The sequence below is a fragment of the Podarcis tiliguerta genome (genome assembly GCF_965153285.1).
Source record: "Podarcis tiliguerta genome assembly, chromosome: 3".
NCBI lineage: Eukaryota > Metazoa > Chordata > Lepidosauria > Squamata > Lacertidae > Podarcis > Podarcis tiliguerta.
Genome location: NC_139536.1, coordinates 26480618 through 26507443, shown reverse-complemented (window position 1 = coordinate 26507443; position 26826 = coordinate 26480618). Strand labels below are relative to the sequence as shown.

At 41.7% G+C, this 26826-nt stretch overlaps 1 protein-coding gene across 5 annotated transcripts in view; it reads right to left on the bottom strand.

The window, feature by feature from the left end:
• The window catches only part of KCNK2 (potassium two pore domain channel subfamily K member 2), a 125565-nt gene that overhangs the window by 72766 nt on the left and 25973 nt on the right, over positions 1-26826 (bottom strand). For 2 of the 5 annotated variants that reach the window (XM_083433358.1, XM_083433359.1), the window contains exon 2: positions 9465-9775. In XM_083433358.1, the coding sequence (XP_083289484.1) occupies positions 9465-9775 (311 nt within the window). Of the gene's footprint in view, positions 1-9464; positions 9776-12677; positions 13255-13867; positions 13990-26826 lie in introns of those variants that run through there. The other 3 variants (XM_083433362.1, XM_083433360.1, XM_083433361.1) reach the window with 3 other exon arrangements.

Below are 26826 nucleotides of genomic sequence, written 5' to 3'. Positions count from 1 at the left end.
GTCTTGCGGTTTTTTCGTCTTGCGAAGCAAGCCCATTAGCGGATTAGCGCTATTAGCAGTTTAAGGGCTATTAACGGCTATTAAAGGCTTAAGGGATTAGCGGATTAGCTGCTAAAAGGCTATTAGCAGCTTAGCGCTTTAAAAAAGGGGTTGGGGAGCGGGAAAAAACCTCAAGAATCGCAAGACATTTTCGTCTTGTGAAGCAAGCCCATAGAGAAATTCGTCCTGCGAAGCACCTCTGAAAACGGAAAACCCTTTCGTCTTTTCCGGGGGATTTTCCGTCTTGCGAGGCATTCGTCTTGCGGGGCACCACTGTATACTGAAAAGAGGCCCAGAGTTTTGAGTCATCTGAATAAGCCCATAAAGAGCTGACACCTGTGGGTGTTGGATGTTGCAACCATGCAGATCGCCTGTGTTTTTAAAAGCGTCCTATTTTGATCTTGTAAGTACTATAAAAGTGCCACAGATGACTTTAGTTAGAAATCAGGCAGTATTTGGAGTATAAAATATTATCCTTTGTGTACACCAAAAAGCATGACAGTAAATAAGGTGTCCCTCATTGTTGATTAAATCTCTGGTTTTGGATATTTATAGAGGCAGGAGTTGAGAGACAAAGCATGTTAATGGAGAAGAATCCTAGAATCCAACTGTAGAGTTGGAAATGACCCTGAGGGTCATCTAGTCCAACTCCCTGCAATGCAGGAATCTCAACTAGATCATACATGACAGGTGGCCAGCCAACCTCTGCTTAAAAACCTCCAAGGAAGTAGAATCCACAACCTCTCATGGGAGTCTGTTCCACTGTAAAACAGCTCTTCCTGTTAGAAAGTTCTTCCTGGTGTTTAGTAGGAATCTCCTTTCTTGTATCTTGAATCCATCAGTTCAAGTCCTACCCTCCAGAGCAGGAGAAAACAAGCTTGCTCAATCCTCCATGTGACAGCCCTTAAGTATTTGAAGATGGCTATCATATCTCCTTTCAGCCTCACTACTTTTCCCAATTAAAATTCATTTTGTTAGTTCTGGCCCAGTTCTCTAATCTGCCAAGGTTATGTCGAATCCCAATTGTCTTCAGCGGCCTTGGCTATCCCTCCCTGTTTGGTGTCATCTGCCAATTTGATTAGCATCTCCTCAATACTTTCATCCAAGTCCTTTATGTTGAACAACTACAGGCCCAGGACACAACCCTGTGGCACCCTACTTGGCACTTTTTTCCAGGATGACAATGAACCGTTAATGAGTACTTGTTCGGTTCAGTTATCTCGTCCAGGTCTTCTTTTGTCCCCTTTTTGAAAATTGGGACAACATTTGCGTGTCTCCAGTCTGCAAGGATCTCACTTGTTCTCCAATAATTCCCAGAGAATTACATCCACAAGCTCCTTTAGTACCCTTGGGTGCAGCACATCAGGCCCTGGAGATTTGAATTCATTTGAAGTAGCTAGGTGTTCCCTTACCCCCTCTTCTCCTATGTTGGGCTGCAGCTTCCTCCTTGCATTGTTTATTCTGTTAACAATAGGCTGGGCTTTCAATTTGGGTGAAGATAAGAGGCAAATAGTTGTTAAGCAGTTCTGCCTTCTCTCTGCCACCCAACAGCATTTCTCCATCTTCTCCAAGCAAGGGACCTGCTACTTGCTGGCTTTTCCTCTTGCTTCAAACAACTTCTTTTACAAAATAAAGCATGGAATTTGCTTCATAAGGATGTATTTGAGAAGCAAGGTGGAAGTGGAGCTAGGCGTTCAGTCATATGGTGCAAACCAAAGAGATTCCCCTAGTGAAGGTCTAATGCATGTAGGTGAAGTGCAAAAGGAAATGAGAAAGAACGGCAATCCCATCTCTCCACCAGCAGCTCCATATAGCCAAATGAAATCCCAATTACGGCAACACTTTTTGGTAGAACACTGAATGTGGGGGCCACTCTGATTGCCAATGTCAGCCATGTAGTGCTTGCACCATAGAGATGATGGTGAAAGTGTACAATTAGGCTGAAATTTGGGACAATTGTGACTTGTGAGAGTGGTCTCTTTTATATATATTTATTCTATTTATTTATAAGACTGCTTACATATCCTTCAGCATAAGGTCCCTGGGCAGGTTACAACAATAGGCAGCAATGTCTTACAAAAAGAGGTAAAACTATTAAAATCATAGCAGAAGTAAAATCTTTCCGAATGGTACAAAATAGTATAAATTCATCAAATGAGGTGGATTCCACAAAACAAAATACTTTAACTATCAAAGGCCAGGGTAAAGATGTGTGTCTTCAACATATGTGTATAATGAATATGCTAGAAATCTGTGGAGAGAGATCACCACACTTTAGGGACTAACACAGAGAATGCCTTCTCCTAGACCACCACTCCCCACACTTCTGACGGTGGCAGGGTTACCAAGAAAGTCCCCTCTGAAAATCAAGAAGGTCAGTAGGCCTGGAGACAGTCCTTCAGATATTTAATGCCAGAGACATTTAGGACTTTAAACACTAACATGAGCACTCTGAATTGGACCAAGAAATGAATTGGCAATCAGTGTAGCTGATTTCAAACAGGGTTCTAATTGAGCCCCAGCTAGTAATCTGGCTGCTGCATTTGATAACAGTTTGCCTTTTCACATCATCTCTAAGGGCAGTCCAATGTAGAGTGCATTGTAAACAGTCCAATCTGGTGGTAACCACAGCATGGAGCACAGTGGCCAAGCCATCTCTTCCAAGAAGGACCACAACTGGAGAACCAGACAGAGCTGGAAGTAGGTATTCCAGGCCACCAAGGCTACCTGAAGCTCCAGAGGCAGTGTTGGATCCAGGAGGAACCCAGATGTTGTGCTCACTGCTATGGAAATGTGGTCTCTTTGCAACAAAGTTACTACAGTGGTGCCCCGCAAGACGAATGCCTCGCAAGACGGAAAACCCGCAAGACGAAAGGGTTTTCTGTTTGCAGAGGCGCTTCGCAAGACGAATTTCCCTATGGGCTTGCTTCGCAAGACGAAAATTGACGAAAAAAATTTTTTACGCTCCAAAACCCCTTTTTCTGAAGCGCTAAGCTGCTAAAAGCATTTTATCAGCAAAACCGCTAATCCCTTAAGCCTTAAAAAGCCGTTTTTAGCCCTTAAATGGTCAATAGCGCTAATAGCGCTAATCCGCCAATGGGCTTGCTTTGCAAGACGAAAAAACCGCAAGACGAAAAGACTCGTGGAACGGATTCTTTTCGTCTTGCGAGGCACCACTGTACTTTGGAAAAATATGTCTGAATTCCCTATAACTTAACAACTGCCTATTTGTAGCAAAATCTCTTTATAGGATGCTTCAGAAAACCCAAAATTGTGGATTTATTTTCAACGTATGTTGACATTTTCTTTCTCTATAAGTATGCATAGTGAACTAGTTATCCAAAAAGGCCCTCTTTCTCAACCAGTTGGGTTCTATCCCATCCTATTTAAATTATTTTTAACTTTTGTGTTAGCATTGTGTTAGTATTATTATGAATGTAAAAGTAGCATTCAAGGTTACCCTTATCGCACACTGTCTGAAACATTATTTTTATTGTGGTACACAAAACTAAAAGCTATAGGTCTGTGCTAATGGCGTGAATCATGAAAATATGAAATGAGAAAGTCATAATAGGTCATATTACATCACTAAGTTCATCTTCCTGATAGTGAAAAGAAGATGTGAATGAGTGCACTACCAATGGATCTTCAAGTATTCATTTTGACAAAGTAAGGTGAGTGTGTTTCACTGACAAATCAATCATTCATGTTTTGTGCTACTTCTACGATTCATCTAGTTATTCATATTAAATTATATGAAAAGTACAGAAAGACAAGAAGGGTTTTCTAAGAAAAAAAGCTTAACTGTTAAGAAATTTATGAAATGTCTCTGATAATTTCACTGTGTAGAAAAAAATTGAGTTTATTGAGTGGGAACATGTTCCTCCAGTTCTTTGACTATTTTTTGAAACTCAAACCAGCGTTTAAGACTACTGAATACTGCCTGAAACATTCACCTACTTTCATTTTTAAAAATGAAAGTGAAAATATTTATAATTATTGTCATATGCATGTCTGCCCAGAAGTTATCCCTACTGAGTTACTTCTAAGCAAGTGTATAAAATTTTAGCCTTATGTAAGTCTCAAAAAACAGCCTGGAAAAGAAAATACCTTCTTAAATAAACACCATGGATATCATAATTCAATTTTTCCTGTACAGTCATACCTCAGCTCCTGAACACCTTGGGAGTCAAACATTTCGGCTCCCGAACGATTGAAAAGTGGAAGTGAGTGTTCCGGTTTTTGAACGTTCTTTCGGAAGCCGAAAGTCCAATGGTGCTTCTGCGGCTTCTGATTGGCTACAGGAGCTTCCTGCAGCCAATCAGAAGCCACACTTTGGAAGTTGGACGTTTTGGAAGTCTAACAGACATCCAGAATGGATTCTGTTCAACTTCCAAGGTACGACTGTATTGAACAATCATTCAACTCTAATATCTCAGACCATTGAAGTGTCCCTATATTCCAGCAACGTCCCTGATTTAGAGAAGCCATCCCGGTTTCCGATTTGATCCTGGAATGTCCCACATCTCCTTATGATGTCCCTATTTTCATTGGAGAAATGGAGAGTATGGCGTTATCCAACCCCTGAGCCATCTGAAGGCAATCCTGTATGTTTTTTAATGTTTAATGTTTTATTTTGTTTTTATTTATGTTGGAAGCTGCCCAGCATGGCTGGGACAACCCAATAAGATGTGTGAGGTATAAATAGTAAAATTATCATTATAGAATGTGATGTCCCAATTTCATTGGAGAAATGTTGAAGGGTATGCTATCTTACCTTCTGAAAAGGCTATGATGGTCTTGCTCTAGATCTGACTTCCTCACATCTTCAACATAACACATATTATACTTAATTCTAATCAACAGTGTCTGGGATTTCAACATCCCCTACTCTGAAGTAAATAATATATGTAGCGCAATTTACAGCTTACTGGCTTTAGACTTGAGTATAATGGTCCCAAAATATAATATATACTGAAAGGAAGATTGTGGTCACTCAAAGTTAATTAATAACTCCATAATTATTCAGCAGGTTCTTGAAACCTGATGTCAGTTTTCAAATAATACATCACTGCTGCATCATTAGAAAAGTTACTTCAGAGGAAGCTGACTTCTCAAAAGTTAACAAAATTTCCTGATTAACCAATATTCTGACACAAATGAATGCTTTTCATTGATTCAGTCCATACTTGAATGGTTTTCAAGTGCCAAGTATGCCACCTAGCTAATGTATGAACTATACCATTGACTGCTGGGTTTCTCCAGTTGGAAGTGTGTGTTCTTCTCATGGAGTCAGTTTACTAGGCGTTTTATCTCTCCATGTTATGATGATGATCTGATCAAATGTAGACCCTAGACCAGAATAATCATTTCAGCCTAAGGTACTGGAGTTGAATGATTATCCCAAAGAAAAAATGCTGAATAGTAAGAATCCATGATGTCCATTTAGAAAGTTGTTTTATTTTGTGCCTTTTAAAAGCTGCAGTTCTATACATGCCTATCCAGAAGCAAGTCTCACATAACTCTGTTTACATGCAGAGACTTACACTATAAAAAGTTTCTTAAAAGTACTTTCCCTTTTCAAGAAATGGACCCCCCCCAAAAAAAAACAGGTATAAAGATGACAAGAAGACTAATTAAATGTAGACAATTAAGTTATAGTAAATAGGGACCTTTATCACTATGGAGGATATTGACTAAGTCAAACAGAAGTGTTTAAAGACTGTGGGAAATACGAGCACTTAGGCAATGAAAACATTTGGGAAGTTGCAAAATTAGGATAGTACAAAATCTTGAGAAGGGAGAATTACAGTAGTACCTCGGTTTAAGAACAGTCCAGTTTAAGAATGATTTGGTTTACAAACTCCGGAAAACTGGAAATAGTGTCTTGGTTTGAGAACTTTCCTCAGTCTAAGAATAAAATCCGAACGGTGGAAGGGCACCAGCAGCGGGAGGCCTCATTAGGGAAAGCGCGCCTCAGCTTAAGAACAGTTTCAGTTTAAGAACGGATTTCCGGAATGGATTAAGTTCGTAAACCGAAGTACCACTATATAGTGCATTAGTGGTGAGGGAGGAGATAATTCAAATTTAAAGAAAAACAGCCAAAAATGTTGGCATTGAAATCCCCATTAGAAAAACCTTGCAAATTTTGCATTATCAAGTTGTCACAACTAGAATACCAAGGTTCAAATCCTAGCCAGTGACCAAGTAAAAGGTCATAATAATGACCTACTTAATAGTTGTGTTGTTGAAATTAACACAATTTTTAAACTTTCTACAGTTTACTCATTTTATAGACATGATAAAAATAGGGCTTATGGGAAAAGATTAAAGTGGACAGAAATATTATATGTAGCAAAGTGTAAAAAGGACCCCTGACCATTAGGTCCAGTCGTGGTCGACTCTGGGGTTGCGGCGCTCATCTCGCTTTATTGGCTGAGGGAGCCGGCGTACAGCTTCTGGGTCATGTGGCCAGCATGACTAAGCCGCTTCTGGCGAACCAGAGCAGTGCACGGAAATGCCGTTTACCTTCCTGCCAGAGCGGTACCTATATATCTACTTGCACTTTGACCTGCTTTCAAACTGCTAGGTTGGCAGGAGTACACAACTCTAAAAACCATTTGAAGCCACAATAGTTCCACTGATGGTAAACCCCTAACTCCTGAGTAAATGGATTAAGCATTAAAAGTACCACATATAGGTTATCTACCACAAATTAATAGCAATTAGGGATGTTCCACTTTAGATCAAATGCTATTGAGCTGAATCTTAGCAAGAATCCTACTGGTGATTACAGAAAACTTTCATCAATAATTAGTTGTGATATAAATGTCCCATGTGCATGCATTCATAGGATTGCTTCAAAAAGTCCTTGTTATACTACAACTGCCCATAGTCACAAATGACTAAAAAATTATAGGAAGCTGAATTTAATTTTAGCCTGAAACAAGATAACAGGTAACTATTGTCTGAAAACAGAACATTATAGTGAATAAATTTCTGTAATTTTCTTCACACTCACTCTATCATTAGAGCTATCTTAATACCCTACTATTGCATAATGTTTATCTTTATATCCTTCAGAAAATTCAGTTCTAAAATACTGTTTATGTGTTCAGTCACATGGGAGAACAATCCCCACTGAAGCGAAAAACTGTTATTATAATTGTACCATGAATGAGCAACTGAACTCCATTGCTCAACACAATATATTTTCAAGAGCAATTAAGTAACTACATAAGATGACAGGAGGAGGGCAAACTTCCAAGCAAGAGGAAGAGTGAAAGCTTATGCCTACTATAGAAAGTATGGAGAATCTTTTGCACTCCAGATATTGCTGAACCACAGTTTCCATCAGGCCCAACAAGCATCGCCAATGACCAGGAATGATGGGAATTGTAGTTCAGCAACATAAGGAGGGCCCTAGATAACCCACAACTGTGCTATAGAATGGCAATCAGCATGTGAAGCTGAACTTTTCAAGATGGGCAGATCATAAAGTGAGTAGAATGATGACACTGTCACCCAAAGCATATTAAAACGGGCTAAAACTGCTCCCTTTAAACAAACATGCAATCAAAACCATCCTACTAGTTGGTTGCTGGATTATGTCAAACTTTTCTCACTACCGCCTTGGAGCCCTCCAGAACCAACTATTTGTGGGTTAGGGGTGCTTGAAGAGTTTAGTACTTCTTTGTTTTTCTATATAAAATTACCTGACCCACACTTTAGCAATTAATGAGAGGATCTGAATTGAGCTATCTACCTGATTAACACTTTTTTCTGAATGTTAAGACATAGTCCTCAGCAGCTTAAGCATGCCAAAAATATGCATTTTAGTAAACACTTTGCGAGGAAATACACATTTAAACAGTGCTTTTTTCTGGGGGCGATGCAGGGGTACGCATACCCCTAAACGTTTTGTGAATCTAAGTCATTGAAAGGCAGTATTTCAATATGAGTATGAAAATGAGAGTACCCCTAACATTTTTTTCTTTTTGAAAAAAAAACACTGTTTTAAAATATGCATTTAGGGAGAAAATTCATGTATACATTATATCTTAAGATGCATATTTAAATAAGTGTTTTTGAAATTATCATATATATTTATTAAAAAACAGATCAGTGTAGAATGGTATAATGGGTAAAAACATGTTAAAGTGACACAGGCTAAAAATAGGCAGATTCAGCCATACGTAGCTGGGGCATCAGCTGTTTTCATTCAGAGCTCTATACATTGACAAGAGTGAAAGGGATCAAATGCAACCCCAACATAAGGTATCTTGCAATGATTTACAATGTGTGTGCATTCAATCACTGAGAAGTCCAGGCTTTTCATAGGTATAATCAAATATTCTTTTTAATAAGTAAGTTTAATCAGACTGCACTTCAACAGCAGGGGCAGAATAAATTTACTTATTTAATAAAATGCATGAATAAACATGGCCCTACTCTTTGACTACTGTGGTCTTAGTATACTGATTTGTCCCTATTCTCCTAGCACTGAGAACGGTACAGTAAAGAGAGTGACCCTAAAGCCATTTGAAGACTCACTGGGGGAGGGGGGCAGGTGGAAATGGAGCTGGGAGGCCCATTGATAAGATGAAAATTACACCCCTGGAAGTCCCGTCTCCTTGGTAAGCCCATGGAAAGTTCCTCAGCAGTAGGAACCAAATCGGAGTGAGTTGGGGGCACAGTGTATTTGGAAGAGGATTCCCCTAACCTGCTCCCCAAAGTAGACAGCAACCACACCGCTCATGGAACTGGCAAAATTAAGTCCTTCCCATTGAATGCAATAAAAGGGACAAAACAAAAAAATGCCCCCACCAAATGTTTTTAAAAGCTACCCCTTCCCATTTCCCTCCCTGGGAAGTCAGCATGCAGAGCTCTGAAGGCAGTAGCTGCTCTGCCACGGAATCTCCTCACCACTATTTGCCCTGCCAATGGAAGTAGGATTAGTGGGAATTAAAGTACTGTACAGTAAGCTTCAAAAGTTCAAAGTGATACGTTGTATCTGGTACCCTCCGCTGACTTCTGCAAAGAACTGCTTATACTTGATTATGGCCAGAAATAATGTTCATACAAGTCAGTAAGCCTCCCATTTATTCTTTTGCCAGGCAATATGACTAAATAGCAACCTAAATGTAAGAGGAGAATGTTGTATTGTATCTGCCAACAAACAGCAATTTAAAAAGCACAGCAGAAACATTTGATGGAAGGATTTGCTCCATTAGCCTAGTATAAAAAATGAAATTAGCAATGATTTTTGCACAATAAAGCCTTAAGTCAAATTACTTGTGCCAAACATTATTTCTTATGGATATCGGGCCATGGTACATTGTAGCTGGTATAGCTGCATCCTTGTAACTAACAAACAATGTTTCCTTTAAAACATGGCAAGAGCACACTTCTTTACAGGGAATTACCTGAATCAGTTCTTCAAGTACTGTGTCATTCACACAGTTATGGTGCGATACGAACTCCTGCTTCTGGAGCACAATGGTTGTTCTCTGGTTACTTTCATGTGGCTGCTCCAGGGCTTTGAAAACAGTAGCTCCAATAATTAAATACAGAACCACCACCAGAAAAATGGTTGAGACCGTCTTCCATTTCATAACATTAATAGTTGTATCACTCTCCTCCCGCGAGGCAAGCACAGTGGGTTTGGTAGAAAATGAAAGCCTGGGCTTTGAGTTCTGAGTGGCAGATTTGGGATCCAGCAAGTCAGGTGCCGCCACTGATGAAAGAAAAAACAACAAAACAGAAAGTTACTTTTTCCCAGGCTTGTCACATATTTATTCAGAATTTCTTTTTGCTAGAGGGTAAGACAGAAGCTTTAAATTCATATAGCAATCTAACTTCATAGATGCTGACATTATGTATGAACTCAACATATCCATCTTCTCCATGATTTACAGTTTACTATATAGACTGAGGGGGTCCTGCAACCAGTTGTGACAGTACTGTAACTGTGGTCCAAGTATTGCAAAAACGTACATAGCATTTCATATAATTTCTGATGGTTTTAACATTTCTTGTTTGGGTTTAAGCATTGCACATGAGATACCCAATCTATGTTTTAAGTTTAGCTCTGAAAAGTTCATCTCTTCTCACATCTTACACACAGTGCTGAGAAATGCATTGTTAATCACTTGCTCTTGTGCATAACTTTCAACAAAAATTCCCCTGTAAGATCACTGAGATATTGGCCATATCAATGTACTTTTTTCTCCAGTTATTAATTTGTTTTCAATGACCACAATCCTCCTTTCAGTAGTGTTAGGGAAATTAATCATGAGTAGCATCAGTCAGCAAGTATTTGTTAAGTGAAATCCATATTAGAAATGTGAGTGCTGGTACCTAGCTGAAAAAATGCATGCATGTGGCTAGAATTTAAAGTAGTTCTTAAGTGCTAGGACCAAAGTTGTAGCTGAATGGGAGCCTAAGATTTTGCTACCTCTATGTCATGCAAATATTAGAAGACTTTTTTCTTACAGCAGCTACATATAGAAGCCAATAAATTATAACCTCCATAACTCCTGGAGAGTTAAATAAGAATATGCCACATCAACACATTTGAAATTTCTCTGTAAGGTCATGGGAATATTGCCCATATTTAATGTATTTTTCCCTCCAGTTACTAATTTACTTCTGAGTGACCACAGTCCTCCTTTCAGTGGTATTAAGGAAACCCCACACCTAAAAGCAGATGCAAATCTCTTTCCCTTCATCATTTGAAAGGTGGACATGCTTTGAAGAAAAAGGGGGTGACAGAATGCTGTATCATACTTCCCATGCAAAGAAGTTCAACTATATAGCATTTTAGCACCATCAGACATAGAACGAGAGAGACTTGCATGCATAGTAAATTTAATTAGTATAGTTGTAGACGTGAGCTCCCCTTCCCCCCAAAAGGGGCAGAAGGTAGGAGCTGTCACAGATGAGAAACTTCAGGTGATCATTCGTCATGACTCACTGCACTGAGCTGTCATGTAGTTACTCTTTTTCAACTCCTAGAAAGCTATAACTTGAGGCAATACCTTCACACGCCTAAGACCCTTCATTGTATTGGCTGCCTGGCAACTTTTACTGCCAAACAACTACACTGATGCAATCAGATATTTCTAAGTGGCTGAAGATGCAGTCTTAGAGCCACCTCACTCTGCCTGCAAGAGATGTGATGGAACTAATCCCATTGATTTGAGGGGGAGCATTACAGAGTCACTGGTTTGAATGATGCTTGCCTAGGGCCTTTAATGTAAGCTCCCTTTTTGACTGATGGTGGTAATGGCTTGATGTTTAGCAGGGCAATCTACAAGCTGATTGGGCTGCAGCTACCAGCGTTAGAGCCCTGTGGACTTTTACGAATACCTTGGATTGACAAATAAATATACTTTGCTTTAACTCAGGTTGAGGAATGAACCATGGGCAGGAAAATTAGGGCAATCCATGGGGCAATCCCCATCCCACCACTGCTCAATGCTGGCACTATCACTTTCATCTCTCTTCCCCCTCAACGTGTTGTCACCCTGCTTCATCTCTTTCTCCCACCCCAAAATGGTGGCAATCCAGGTTTGTTGCAACAGCCCTCCTGTTATTCACCAGGACATTCTGTTCTCTTATTGTTATTTTTCAAATGTGCCTCCCACCTTCTGCCCAGATGCAACTCACGCCCATACTCCAAAGGAAATCCTGGCCCCCTAGGGAAGTGCAGTCCCTAAGTTCCCTTGATCCACTCCCCTTTAGGAAGCTGTATGCAGCTAAGCTAACAAAGCAGGGGTGGGTGGGAGGGATGGGAGCTTAAAGCGTCTTCTTCTTCTTAACGCTGATCGCATATATAGCAGACATCCCCACTCTCAGCATCCCCCTTCCCCATCAATCCTTCACTGTTCATCCATCCCCATCCACCTGCTTAGCCCTTATGAAGCTCATCCACCTTGCCAAGATTCAACACCACCACCCGGCTCGCTCCCAGGGTAAATAAGGAACCTTTACTCTGAAAAGCATCCCGAGAGATAAATTACATCCCCATGCCTCCCCCTCCCCCCACTCTTATTTTTTTAAAGAGAAGCAACCCATTTTCCTCCTCGCCCCTTTAAAAATCAAGAGAAAAGATGCTCTTGAAATGGTTTGCAAACGGCGCGTCTTCCCATGCCCACAAGGATAGCAGGGAGCGGGCTAGATTCGGGAGTGGTTTTATGGACCTCCCGGACCTTCGGCTTCATCCCCCCACCTCCCCTTTTCCTTATGTCCCCAGCTTGAAGCAACACACACCCCTTGAACAAAGATTAAGTGCAAGGAAGCGCCTAGGAGCCAAGGTGTTGCATGCAGCAAGGAAAGCTCGTGCAAGAAGGATGGAGAGCTGGCGGGGGGGGAGGCGAGGGAGGGATGGAGGCAGAGAAAGACAGCGAGGCAGGTGGGTGGGCATGGGCAAAACGGGCTCTCCTGCAAATGGGTGGGGTGGGGCTCTTTTGTGGGGGGGGGAGTCCCCCCCCTGCCCTAGAGCGAAGATGCATCGGCAAAAGCAAAGGAGCATGCAGCATTTTTCTTTTTTTTTTTGTCTTCCCAGGCATATATCTCTCTCTCTTTCTTTCCTTCTCTCCGAGCCAGCGAGACGCGCCATTGTAACGAGTACTCACTTCTTATTTACAGACCCGGTGCCCTCTCCTCGCTTCACGGCCAGGCATTTTTTCAGGGCTCGGGGAGGCAGAGTTTGAGAGCTGAGAGAGGTGGCGAGGGGGTCGGGGTGGGAGAGGAAAGAGGAGGGGAAGGGGGGGAGAGAAAAGAAAGAGAGAGGAGCAGCGCGTGGGTCGGAAGAGGCACCACAGAGATAGAAAGAGAGGGAGAGGGGGGGAGAGAGGCAGGCGGGCGGGCAGGCACACGCGCGCACGCACACGCAGGGAGGCATACAAAAAAAGGAAAGGAAAGGAAAGAAAGAAAGAAAAAGCTGCTCAGCTCGGATTCCACGCGCGCCCTCTCGCCGGGGTGTGAGCTGCCTGCGCGCGCCTGTGTGTGTGTGTGTGTGTGTGTATGCGCGTGTGTGAGGCGCCTCGTGCGTGCGTCTCCTGCGGTGTCTGGGTGCCTGTGCAAAGCGACTGGCTCCACTCAAGGTGTGTATGATTCCGCGTGTGTGTGTGTGTGTGTGTGTGTGGGAACTCCCTCCGCTCGCTGCTCTCCTCCTCTCCCCACCCACCTCTCCCGGCCACCTCCGTCCTCCCAACCTTCTCGAGCGCGCGGCTCGCGCCTTTTTGGACGTAAAGGGGTCTCGGCACTCCGAAAAGGAAGCGACGGGAGTCTTCTGGCGCGCTGTCCACGGAGCCCTTTCCTCAGTTCTCGGGGTTTAGTCTTAATGGAACTGCTGAGGTGTTTGTGAGGGGCGAGTACCTTCGCCCGCCCCCTACCCCTCTCGCTTCGAAGAGGCGACTCTGCCGGCTGGGCGCCTCCACAACTGCCCTTCCTACATATCTCTGTGAATGGAGGGGGCTACAGGCGGCCCTATATATTGTATATACAATTATATCATTAAAGGCAAATGATGCTCAGGCATGACCTATGGCCCTGACCCCTCTCTGCGGGCAAGCTTTCTTGCTAGGGTGGGCTCTTCGAGGCGACTCTCCTGCCAGATGTGTATGACTGACAGCCCTTCTTCCCCGCCCACCTCGATGCGCGCGCGCGCGCGCCCGTGGCACGACGGGCCGGCCGATACTCGCCAATCGGCCCTTTTCCCGCCAAACGCCAGTTGTGTGTGCAAGCAGAAGCCTTTGGTCTCCTCAGGGGGCAACAGCCACAGGAGCCCTGCCAGCACCCGTCGACCCGCAACAGCTTCTACCTGCTCTCTTTCTTATACAGCCAGTCCATCTTCCTCCTCCTCCGCCTCAGTCTCCATGCTGTCCTTCGTAAAACTCAGCAGGGTTGATGGGGGACAAAACTATAATTAGTTATCTCTGCCTCGCCTTGGCTCTGGTTCTGCCCGTCATTGGTTCTGGCTCCACCTATATATAACCAACCATTTTGGTTATATATTATTAACTATTATTGGTGATAGATGCCAGCCAATGCTAGGGAGGGAAGTCCTAAGGTAAAGAGGAAGCAGCACTTGTTAAATGGGAAGAAACATACAAACACATTCCTTTGCCCTGACCCTTTGATGACCCCTTCTCTTGGACATCTGGCCTGAGTCATCCACATTTACCTTTTGCCCTGCGTTTTCTAGGCACAGGTCTGTGCTTTTTCTGACCCACCACTTACCCCAAGAAAACCCGCTCCCTAATGCTCAATCAGAACAAACAGCAATTCGGGTTTTTCCGCAGACTGCGGAGAGCGTTAAAGAGTGGGTTTCTGCAGGGAAAGAAGGGGGGCAAAAGGAAGGATGGAAGTGGCACATACTAGAAGAGCACAGCCCAGTACCTGGAAAGTACGGAGGAAAATTAGTGCAGATGAGCCCAGAGTCTCAGTCAGGACCATACATATAAACATTAATAAGTTGTTGTGAACTGGGGACAGCCTTCTTGGGACCTTTCATTAAAACTTAAAATGCCTTTGAGCCTCTCTCACATGCTGCTTGTACAAGCACACATGTGAGGGTTTGCCAAGTGTTGGATAGAAAGCAAAAGAGAGATGGCTTTAATTCAAATGCACCTTGTAAGCCAATTGAGTTTGCAGATGCAGAAAAGCCAGTTCAAACAACACAGGTGAAATTGGCCTAACTAAAGGTTTGCCCAGGTTGCTCTCATTTAAGGGATCAGGTGTGCAGTTTCATTACACTTAACCCTCTGGAAACTGGTCTTTGGCGAGTTGCTTCCACAGTCCCTGCCAGCCTCTCCAGCCAAGAGCTTAGCTAATTTGTCAACAGAATTATTTGGTGCAACTCTTGTTAGGATTTATATTGCTTATGCTTCCTCAATGAAAACGAGTGCATATAAAAGTTGTGAGTCAGGGAGGAGACCAGTCTTAGAGCTGTTCTCTCTTACATTTTTGTTTTCTACATGTAGGATATTATAGGGCAGGGTTCCCAAACTTGGGTCTCCATCATCCCTAGCTAGCAGGACCAGTTGTCAGGGATGATGGGAATTGTAGTCCAAAACTAGCTGGAGACCCAAATTTGGGAAACCCTGCTATAGGGAATGAAATACCCCTACCTGAAGCCATGCAGTTAACAAGAGGACAGCCTGTGGCTCTCCAGATGTTGTTGGACTCCAAATCATGGCTAATAGCAGGGGCTGCAACATCTGGCATGTCACAGGTTACTTACTTCTGCATGAGTAATCATATAGCTTAGCTCCATAAAGGTCAATTGCAGGTACAGGTTTTCCCTTTTTTATTTACTGAAAGCACTTCTAAGCTACTTTTAGCAATTATTTGAAGGCAGTTTACAAAAAAATAAAAGTAACAATAAGTAAAACAAATAAAACAAACAGCATATAAAGTCACAATTAATACTCAGGGAATAAACTATTTTTTAAAAAGCTTTTACATGCCTGGATGAATTTTTTTGCTTAGTACATAAAGGACCATAGGGCATACTTCCCCAGAGATGGCATTTCATAGCTAGGACACCACTTCCAGAAAACCTGTATTTGGGTACCTCCAGCCCATTTGGGCCAAGCTATGCTTTCCTGTCCTACACCTGAAATCGTATGTGACATTATCTGTATGATATGGGGCAGGAGAAAATATGACACAGCTGGAAGCGGGTTGGTAGGCATCACCTATTAGCTGATTTGCCATTCCTGTCTTAATTGCAAGCCTCATCTCCAACAGAAGTGATATTTAGAGGAAGGCATCAGTTTGATGGCCTTAGAATATGGGACAGGAATGAGGAAATTGATTCAGATGGCAGGTCAGAGTCTTATCGTACACCCCCCCCATGGGCCAATTTTGGTAGGTAGGCAGGAGCACCCACCCATCAATCACCTAATGTCATAATGAGGCCAGGTAACTGACAGGTGTCAAAGTTCCAAGGAGGTCACTGTAATCACTGATCATCTGTTTGAGCAATCCTCTTTGAGCCGTGCAGAAGTGTGCCTTCAAAGAATCTCCCTTTAACCCATAACCAGCTTTGGTTGTTGTTAGAGGTCTCTGAATAACGGGAAACTCCTCCTAAAACTAAAAGGCACTAAGCCCAGCACTTGCAAAGCACATTGTGCAGTTTTTCCAAACCTGATCAGTGGTGCCTGCAAAGCCCTTTTTGCCCAAGCTCTACCTTACATGCTCCTTACTCGATGGCATGTGATGTCGGGTGTAGGGCAGACGGGTGTGGCTTGCCTAAAATGGCTTTGTGAGCCAAATGGTGTGGGCTGGTGAACCTAATTAGGCCTGTGGGCTGAAGGCTCTCCACTCATGGCATAGGAGAGGTGGTGTTCCATCAAATTACTGTATGCACCATAGCCCAAACCATCAGCACCAAAAGCTGCCATATGGAAGTGTACTGAGAGTGTGGGTTACAAATGAGGGGGAAGCATATTGTTATACATCATGTGCTTAGTCTTAAGAAGTGTTTGGATTGGATTTGATATCCCGCTTTATCACTACCCGAGGGAGTCTCAAAGCGGCTAACATTTTCCTTTCCCTTCCTCCCCCACAACAAACACTCTGTGAGGTGAGTGGGGTTGAGAGACTTCAGAGAAGCGTGACTAGCCCAAGGTCACCCAGCAGCTGCATGTGGAGGAGTGGGGAAGCGAACCCGGTTCCCCAGATTATGAATCTACCGCTCTTAACCACTACACCACACTGACTCTCTTAATCCCAGTAAACAAGGCTTTCAACTTTCAAGCCAATTTTTTGAATGTGTATTATTAAATATGTTGTAAAGGCTGCACCACGATCTGTGCTGTACACACATAAGGTATTTATTCAGTTGTGAATCTGTTTAGATCAATGGGGTGAATTCTTAAGGGCCAGCTTCACACCCCACTTTTCTCAAGCAGACTGATCTCTGTGATGCACAGAAACAAGTATAAATAAAATAAGTGCATTTAGGCATCTATCTTCCAATAACATACCTTAGAACATTCTCTTCCAATAACATACCTTAGAGCAAATACTCTAGAGTAAGTTGTTTTAGGAGCGTAGCCATAACTCGGATGTAGGCTTTGGCCCGAATACTACTTACTATTGGAAGGATCTGCAAAGCTCCACAATTTGTAGTGGAGCCTCCAGATAGAAAGGGCATCACTACATATTTACATGACCTAATTCTCTTCCGCTAGAGCCTGGAAAAAAAACTGTACATAAAATATCACGCTCCTTTCCCCCCTGAAAAGTTTGTTACCAATGGCCCTGTATAAACACTGCCTGTTCCTCCCATGAGGGAAAAGATTCTCTTCCTACAGTTCCTTCTACAGTTGTATGGAAAAAGCGGCATAAGGCATTTTATCTAAGGGTTGTCTGTAAGACGCATTAAGTAGAACAGCCTCGCCTTATTGTTTTTAGCATTTCCTATTTCATAGGACTTATGCTGTCACTTGTGTTCCATGGAACACATGCATTTACACTTTTTATTTTCTTTCATTAAAATCCTTGCCTTTCTTTCTCCATGGGAAGTAAATCAGTATGCATATGGTTTTCAGGTGGAAACCCATCCAGACACTGACCAGTCCCAGACTTGCTTAGCTTTAGCAAGGTGGTGACCTCGTTTTATCTTCACAGGTATCCTGGGCTGATTCTGACTTCATTTGCCTTCATATTCACGGGGTCTCTGCCATGGGAGCATATTCATCCAGTGCTTTTCAAGCTGCACTGGCTCCCGGTGGAGTACAGGGTCAGATTTAAGGTGCTGCTTTTGACCTTTATTACCCTTCACGGCCTAGGACCCTCGTACCTACGGGACCGCCTCTCCCGGTATGCCCCACGGAGAGCCTCAAGGTCCATAAATAGCAACACCCCAGTGGTCCCGGGCCCTAAGGAAGTTAGATTAGCTTCAACCAGAGCCAGGGCCTTTTCGGCACTGGCTCTGGCCCGGGGGAACGCTCTGCCTCATGAGACCAGGGACCTGCAGGATCTGATTTCTTTCCGCAGGGCCTGTAAGGCAGAGTTGTTCCACCTGGCCTTTGGCTTGGAACCAATTTGATTCCCTCCCTCTCTTTCTTTTTTCTTTTCCTTCTCCTCCTGCGATGAGGCTACATTTTAATATTTTAATGTTTCAATATTTTAATGTTGTATTTTAATTTTGTTTTTAAGTTGTAATCATTCAACTTGTTTTTATTATTGCTTGTAAGCCGCTCTGAGCCCGGCCTTGGCTGGGGAGGGCGGGGTATAAATAAAAATTGTTGTTGTTGTTGTTGTTGTTGTTATATTACACTATGGGTCCTCTGTCAATTTATAAAGCTAATGAAACATTTCAGAAAAAAGGGCCACCATCCTCAGATAACCAGGCTCTGAGAATTATGACAGCAGAATGAGATCCTTGTAGCAGCCTTCATTATTTAAAGTTATTTTACACGAGTAGCAACTAAAGATTAGCAGCAAACAAAAGGTGCTTTTGCCTTTATCACATTAGCATCCTACTGATAGAAGCAATTAACCCTTCCTCTTAATCATATTTATCACTGTCATACTCTACAGTATTGATTTCAATTGTTTTTGCAGCACTTCCAAAGTTTAACATGTTTATTTACTTAAAGTATTTGCCTGGTGCTTTTGTATTCTTGCACCAAATTGTCCCCTGCTAGTTTTACATTGGTTTTAAATTTATATGATTTTTGCTTGTTGCATTTTTACAAATCGTTTTAATTGTTTAGATTCTGGTCTGTTTTATACTTGTGGTGGGTTTTGTAAATTTCACAAAGCTAATTCTGCATGGGGAGCATATAAAAATAACAAATAAATACATAGGGTGGTAACCAACTAACAAGTTACATTAGTTAACTATTTTTGATTGTACAATGTAACTTGCCTACTCTGTCCTCTCCTTGTGTGCCCCCTAAATCTGTTGTGGGAATTACTCCAACCCTGCAGAATAAATTTAGCAGGGCACAGGGAAAGGAGAGGAGAAGGAGGGGACATTATATTGTGCAGCTAAATGTTGTTGCACTATCATAATTATATAGGTGGATACTGTCCATACTGTATATCTGACATTTTGTGGCATAGTCCTCAAAAGGTGGTATACAAAATATACTTTACAAAAGTGAGACTATTTTTGCTATAAAGTGACAACAAGTCTAGGGTGAGCCCATCACTGGCAGAGATCTGAAGCTCAACCTCCAAACTTAGGATCTGCTCTATATGGTATAAAGACTATATTTGTTTGTTTTTACTTCATTTTCTCTGCTGTATCCTAACAAGCACAAGTGAGTACTTGCAGCAGTAATAGCAGCAGCCCCAACATACCCAACCAATTTTTGTCATAGTTGTTAAAAATATAGGAGCTAGCTAGAACCTTCTCCAACTTCATAATTCTAGTGAGAGATACCCCATATTACCTGCAGCTTCCATAATTTACTGGCTATGTAAGCCTGAAGAAGACTGCTAGCAAAGATTCAGGATGAGAGTGAAGAAAAAAAGTGGTCATGCATTTTGCTCCACACTGTGCTGGTAATATAAGACATTTGTTTTCTGAAGCCATATCTAAAACACAGACCTAAACCCATAGCTAAAATCCAGTCCTAAAATTTGTGCCAACTTGTCTAATTGTGGCACCAAAGTAAGAGTGTGGCCACATCAATGAAAAGTCATGTTTTATGACATCTTCTTTGCAATGATATGCATGTTTATTCAGAAGTAAATCCAGTTAAGTTCAATAAAACTTTATCCCAGGTAAGGGTGTACAGGATTGCAGCCTAAACCATATTGCTTTATGTTTGTTAAAAGATTTCTATGCTACTGTTCTTGTATCATCTACAACATTCTTATAGTACCATTCTGTCCTAACACGTTTGTAAAGGTAAAGGTAAAGGGCCCCCTGACCATTAGGTCCAGTCGTGGCCGACTCTGGGGTTGCGGCACTCATCTCGCTTTATTGGCCGAGGGAGCCAATACAGCTTCCGGGTCATGTGGCCAGCATGACTAAGCCGCTTCTGGCGAACCAGAGCAGCGCACGGAAACGCCGTTTACCTTCCCACTGGAGCGGTACCTATTTATCTACTTGCACTTTGACGTGCTTTGTACTTTGCAGTAAATTTTGTGAGGGGCTTTAAACTTGCCTTTCTCCTTATTCTCATCCATAAGCCTTTGTACATTATACAGGCATTTAATAAGCAACCATTCAATGCATCTAATAATCAACTTGTATTACAATCCAGTACTGCAATACTGGCACACAAAACTATTTAATAATAGGTAAACAAGTCTAGTTAGCAAGTGCAAGGTAATGTGTAATAAAAAGTTTGAGTGACCGTAATTGCTTGCCATTGAGAAATGTTTGGTATAAAAAGGTCATTTCTTGTTTATATCATGTTATTGTTTTGGTTATTTCTAAGTTTATGCCTCATTTCATCATTGGACACCCTTGCTGCTTTCTCAGCTGAAACATTACTCAATGTGATGGTTTTAATAAGAGACATCTTGAATCCGGGAAAGAACAACATTTTGTTCATGCCCGACAAAAAAAGGTCTATGTTGCATGCCATATTTTCTTTGGGACCTTTTATTTTTGCAGTGTCTGTTCCACAGAATCAAGCCTTCTTATATTTTTGTTGTAATGCTCACTGGAATATTGTGTGGGACCATCTTGCCCTTCCAATTTAGAGGTGACCTCTGAACAGTTTGAAGTTTGAGCACTACATTGGTTCAGAACTTCATTAAGCAAACAAGCTCAAACACTGCAAAAACATACTGCAGACAAACATAGACAGGATCAAGTGAGGGCCGAGGTTACAATATATCCTTCTAGTTTTCCTAGCAAATTCTTTGCAACTGATGTCACCAGTGCACAACATAAGAAAAATATTTAAAAGTTGTACATGGCACCCACGTTGTTTATAAACAGAAGAAACACAGTTGCATGAACGTGGAGCACCTTGGAAAACCGTTCAACACCCACGGACGCATTTGAAATACTTCAGTAATGGAAGGCTGAAGCTAATGTCCACATTAGCATACAGAACAATGTTTGAATCCTGTTTCCACAAGTACAGCTAGTGTCAAGACAGAGTTCAGTGTCATTTGTGCTTGTAATCTTCAAAAAGGTGCTGCTGGATTGGCTGATAATGTATGCCACAGGTCTAGAGAAAATAGCAAGGGGTGTCATGGATCAAGTGAGGAAATACCATCTGGACCCCCATCTAACAGTGACACTGGGTACTGTCAATAGTTCCAGGACCAGCTCATCCCATCTCCAGAATGCCTTGTTAATAATATTTTTCACTGGCTCCTGCATGTCTGCATCCCTAGCCATGAAACAAGGAGCTCTGGCCTGATAGGCTGACACTGGCAGGGCTGGGCAGTAGTATCTAGTATTAGTATTAGTATTATTAGTATTAGTATTAGCATTTGCATTAGTATTATTAGTATTAGTATTAGTATGCATCACCTTGTAGTCCAGGGTCTCAAGGCAACATACATAAGAAACAGATAAATATTTAAAACATGCAGTAATAACGAAAAGTAACCACACTAAACATATATGAGGCTAGAATACAACCCGTAATCTATCAGCGTTTCAGTGGGAGAAATGTTGCTGTGGTGTCAAACACATTTAAAGCGAAGCTGTTCACAATCGCTGCTTATGCTGAAGGAAAGAAAGAATTTCCCCATGTTTTCTTCCAGAAATAAATGTCGAAAGTGTTTACACTTGTATTTATTCATGGTGTTTTTCTGTAGGAAAACATTGCTTGGGGTTTTTTTGTGTTTTTTGTTTTTAAAAAGAGGAGAGAGACTCCTAGGTATCATTAGCTAAAATCTCAATCAAAGTAATTATTACACTCACTTGTATATCTTGATCACAGCATGACAAATTATTTGTTAGGCATCTATGTGATCGTTCTCTAATGCAGCACTAATTTATAGGGGGAACATTTTCACATGTGCCCATCTATTTTCATACTGCTCAGTTGCCACTCTTAATTGGGCTGTAATTTTTTCCAGCTCTCGTAACTGTCTTATTTATTCATGGACAGAGAGTGGGAAGTTGTTTCAGAATTCACAGTGTATTTGTTGTCATCATTAATATTGTCAAGGCATATTTTCTTCAACTCGCAGGTCTCCTTGTGGGATTCCTGCTCTTGCCAGTGTCGCGTTACTAGCTCTTAATAGCTTTCACCTGGATGAAGTACTTAGAAGTAATCATGGACTGATAAGATTAATTGGCTTGGTTTGGCAGATCAGTTGGATTGATTTCGGATTAGCTTGAAATGAAAGATCATAGCATTGTACCTAATGGTGGTTTTGTACTAGTGAAAAACATTTGTGCTTGCACCACATAGGTGATCTGATTTTCAACTATCCACCACTGCAGTCTATGCCACCTCCTGGAAAGTTGAGTGGCTACCCAGAACACAGAAGACTGCAGCAGGCAAATGGGATTTGTGGGAACTTAATGCTTCATCTTGTGTGAGAAGAACCTAAGTCACTATTGGATAGAGCTCATGGCACCCTATTTAGATGCTACTGATGGTCTATTGGCAGATATTGGTAGAATGTGAAACAAGCTGACTATTTGATTAATGATTTAATACGACCACCATTCATTATGATTCTGCATTAATTATTGCCTATTTATCTGAAGAATTTATTGATTTATCATCATTATTCATTGAATTATGGAAAATGTTAAAGATGTAGGAAATGTTTCAGTATTTTCCTTCCCTTCATGACTTCCTGTGCTTATTTATGTTAAAAATAAAAACGAAGAGTAATATAACTAAGTACTTTTAATTAAAAATGGAGCCTAGGCCTGGAGAAGCTGATGTTATTATTAAACCCGAGGTCATTACTGGTGATCAAATTATATCAGAACTGAATAGATTTGAGGATCATTTGAGTATGAAGATGGATGTAGCAAAAATAAAAATTAAAAAAATGTGGGCGACAGAGTCTATAAGCCAGGAGAGGTGGAAATAAGAAATGCTAACCCCTGAAACAAATTCCCCCAACAATGAGCCAACATTTCATGGCTACTTAGCCCTCACTGGGCTGCTTAGGATTCCTCCCACACACACCAGATTTTCTGTACTTCTGAAAACATTGGGGCATTCACAAGCCTAGTGATATCTCTCTCTTTGCACAGACAGTACCATTTTGGCTACTTAAGTGATGGCACTGAACATTGAAATTAGAAGAAATGATTGGGTAAAACACAAGCTGATTAATTAACACAAAGGAAACAGATAAGCAGCAATAGAATGCTCACATGAAAAACACGAAGAAGCAGATGCAAAAATTATCACAATGCAGCAAGTGAGAAATAAGGAAGGAAGCAGGTTTTTTTTTTAGTGATTCTCTCTTCCCCTTTAAAATCTGCTTTGGCTAAAAACTGCTCTGTGGTGGTCCCCACCCCATTCTCCAGAGTTTTGGTGGCAGCATGGTAGCTGTCCAAAAATCACCATATTTTTTGCTCTATAAGACGCACCAGACCACAAGACGCACCTAGTTTTTGGAGGAGGAAAACAAGAAAAAAAAATTCTGAATCTCAGAAGCCAGAACAGCAAGAGGGATCGCTACGCAGTGAAAGCAGCAATCCCTCTTGCTGTTCTGGCTTCTAGGATAGCTGCGCAGCCTGCATTCGCTCCCACTAAGGGGTCTCAGAGTAAATAATGGTGTTTAAAAAAAAAAAAGTTTAGTCCAATGATACAATTGGAGATTCCAGTGGGAAATCAGAAAAGTTTTAAGTTCCATCAAATTCTATTACATTTTCAATTAGATTGGGTCGATTTCTACCAAAGGGGAAGAAATCTTCTACTTACTCGGCAGTTGCTCATTTGCATTACATTTTGTGGGGATATTTGCTTTAGATGATCATATAACCATCAACGATACACATGTATCATTCCTTTGTTGTGTGCACCTTGTTGTGGTGGTCAGCATCCATCTGTCTCAAGAGACTGCAGTTTGCTGCCAGGACTAAAGTCAAACTGCTGGAGAATCACAGCATCTGCTATGGCTCCAGAGACCAGTAACTCAGAAACTCATAATTGCTGCCTCCCACATTGTTTTTGCTGCATTTTGCTGGGGTGCAAGACTGAGCAGTGTGTATGGAGGTCCTAGACTGCCCAGATGACAAGACACCCCCCCCATAAGTTTGCTGATGTGGTTCAAAGGAAAACAGCAGTATGTTTGCCACCACTTGGCTGCAAGTGTTGCCAGAAGGACACATACAAGGTTCCATCCAACCACCCTAGAGACTTCAATCTGGATTTGTTTAAGGTTTACTCCTTAGCCTTTTCTTCTCCTGAAGATATACCACAAGGCAGCAGAGCTTTAAATGGGCTACTTTCCCAGGTTGACGATCCCCATCAGCCCCTCAATTCCCTCTACAGCATGTGCAGAAACCGTCTCCTTAACCGTTGGATCCACTATTGGTGTCGTCTGCTCAATCCCTAACTTACCAAGGGTTTGAGACCCATTGGCTACCCTCACCTGATTTAGCCAGCAAGTTGAAGCTGTGTGGCTGCTGTCACATGCTTCTAGGAGCCACAGGTGAGAGCTTGGTATGGACCAAGCGTGGACAAACTACCCCAGAAGGAGCATGATGTGCCTCCCCACAATAAGCACTACTCTTTCCCTAACACCCCATACAACCCCCAGTATAGGAGCCAACTTCTAGGAACTGTGAGGGCTTCAGCTCCCACAATAAAATATTTTAGGGGGCCAGGCACCCACAAAGTTGATGGGCATTCCCATTCAAATGGGGTGTGATCGATTACATGGGGCGGGGCTTACCTGGGCCTCCACAATATGTTATTCAAGTTGGCACCCCTGCCCCCTGGATGTGCACATATTCCACATGCAATGAGGGAACCACACTGGCTGCTGATCACCTACCAGGCTTTGTTCAAGGTCTTCTTGTTAACATATGAAGTCCTGAACAATTCAGGAACAGGTTTTCTAAAAGACCGCCTACCTCTTTATAGACCTGTAAGATCATTGAGATGAGTGGTGCTCTATGCAGGTATTATTCAGCGCCTTTTGTGCAAATATTATGCAATTCTTTTTGAAGCAGTAGTTGGCAGAGAGTTCGGAATGAAATGACTGAACCTTCTTTGGATTAAACATTGCTCTGTAAGTCATGTCTCAGTCCCAACAAAGGGGGCATCCGAGTTGGTTCCAGGGACTGGCAGTGCTTAGCAAATTGCCTTTGCTTTGGCAAGCGCCTTGTGCTCCTCCTTAAGGCCCTATCTCCTCAACATGATCATATGGTTCTATGAAATATATATTATTGAGATAAAAGCAATTATTTAATATTTATTTGTTTTTTTCAACAAAGCTAGCTGTGACTGACCTCCCCCTCACACCACTTTGCTTCCTTTGCTGCTGCTTTAAGAGAGAAGTGTGAATTAATGGGTGTTTCTTTTTTGCTATGGATTAGTTGTGTGGCAGATGAAGGAAAAAAACAACCTCATTTCTATTTTGAATTAATATTATCTCCTTGAAGGGGGGGGGAGTGCGCTAACAGTGCATTGGCCCAATTCCAAAAGCAGTCCTAATGTTCTTTTGTAATTAACTTTTCTGCCTCCTTTTTCAGTGTTTCGTTAATGTCATCTGAGCTTATAGAAAAAGGTTGACAGCCAGCATGCCTAAAGTTCTATTCCAGTCTGGTTCCAGTTTTTACAAGTACCTGTAATTTTTCACAAAAATAGATACTGTGGTGCAATATCCCCCCCCCCCCCCGCAAAAAAATCCCCCTATAGATTAAGCTTCTTTCTATGTGCTCATATTTGTCATAAATATGAGGACATTGAGCTGGGGAAGGAAGCAGTGAGTCTAGTTTTCAAGGGAATTGACAGCAGTAAGATAAAAACAGCATATTACATAGTGTGTAGTACTTTTCAGGGGGAATGACCTCCCATGATCCTAATACCTAAATTAAGTACCAGAACAAGGGTTAGGTACCTTTAATAACTGGTATGTGAATGCTTGTCTTCCTCTTCCCTTCTCTCCACCTTTTCCTTCTGTGCCATGTACTTTAAATTGTAAGCCTGCAGGCAGGGACTGCCTTGTTTTTGTTGACTTTGTGTAAATCATAATGGCAACCATTATGGTAAAAAATAAAAAATGCTTTAAATGATAAATAAACAGCCAGATGATACTTTCAAAATTGGAATGAATTACCTTAAATGCTGGGGGCAGGGGGAGAGTGTTGCTCAAGCAAAAGCTCTAAGAACTGTATTTAAAATAGCAAAATATTTATTGTAGGGAGATTTATTTGCCAACAATCAATGTTTTGCTTCCTGTGTGTATGAAATGAGGTGCACTCTTTTTATTAACTATATAATCCCCCACACAAAAAGAACAAACATAAAAGAATCAGAATCTGAAATTCTGGCAGTTTATGTTCTCTTTCACACTTTAAGGTTATTAACATGAACAATTATTGTAAGGCTTCACAGTTTAATGGAGAAATAGCGTAACAAACACCCCTGTTTAAAAGGCAGCTTAGGGCTAAGCATTTGTATCATATGCATGGGAGTCCATAGCCAAGCGGTATTTAAACAATGGGAAGGGGGTTCCTGCTTAGAATATTTTGGCAGTGGTGCTGCTGCTGTAAATTCAGATGCAGTAGCATCTAAATTTATATCCGCCCTTTAAATGCCACCATTTATCCTAAAGGGATTTCAAAACTGTTTACATCAAAGTAAGTCAAAACAACAATAGCAATTTTAAAAAATGCATTAACAGCAAAATTACAAACCA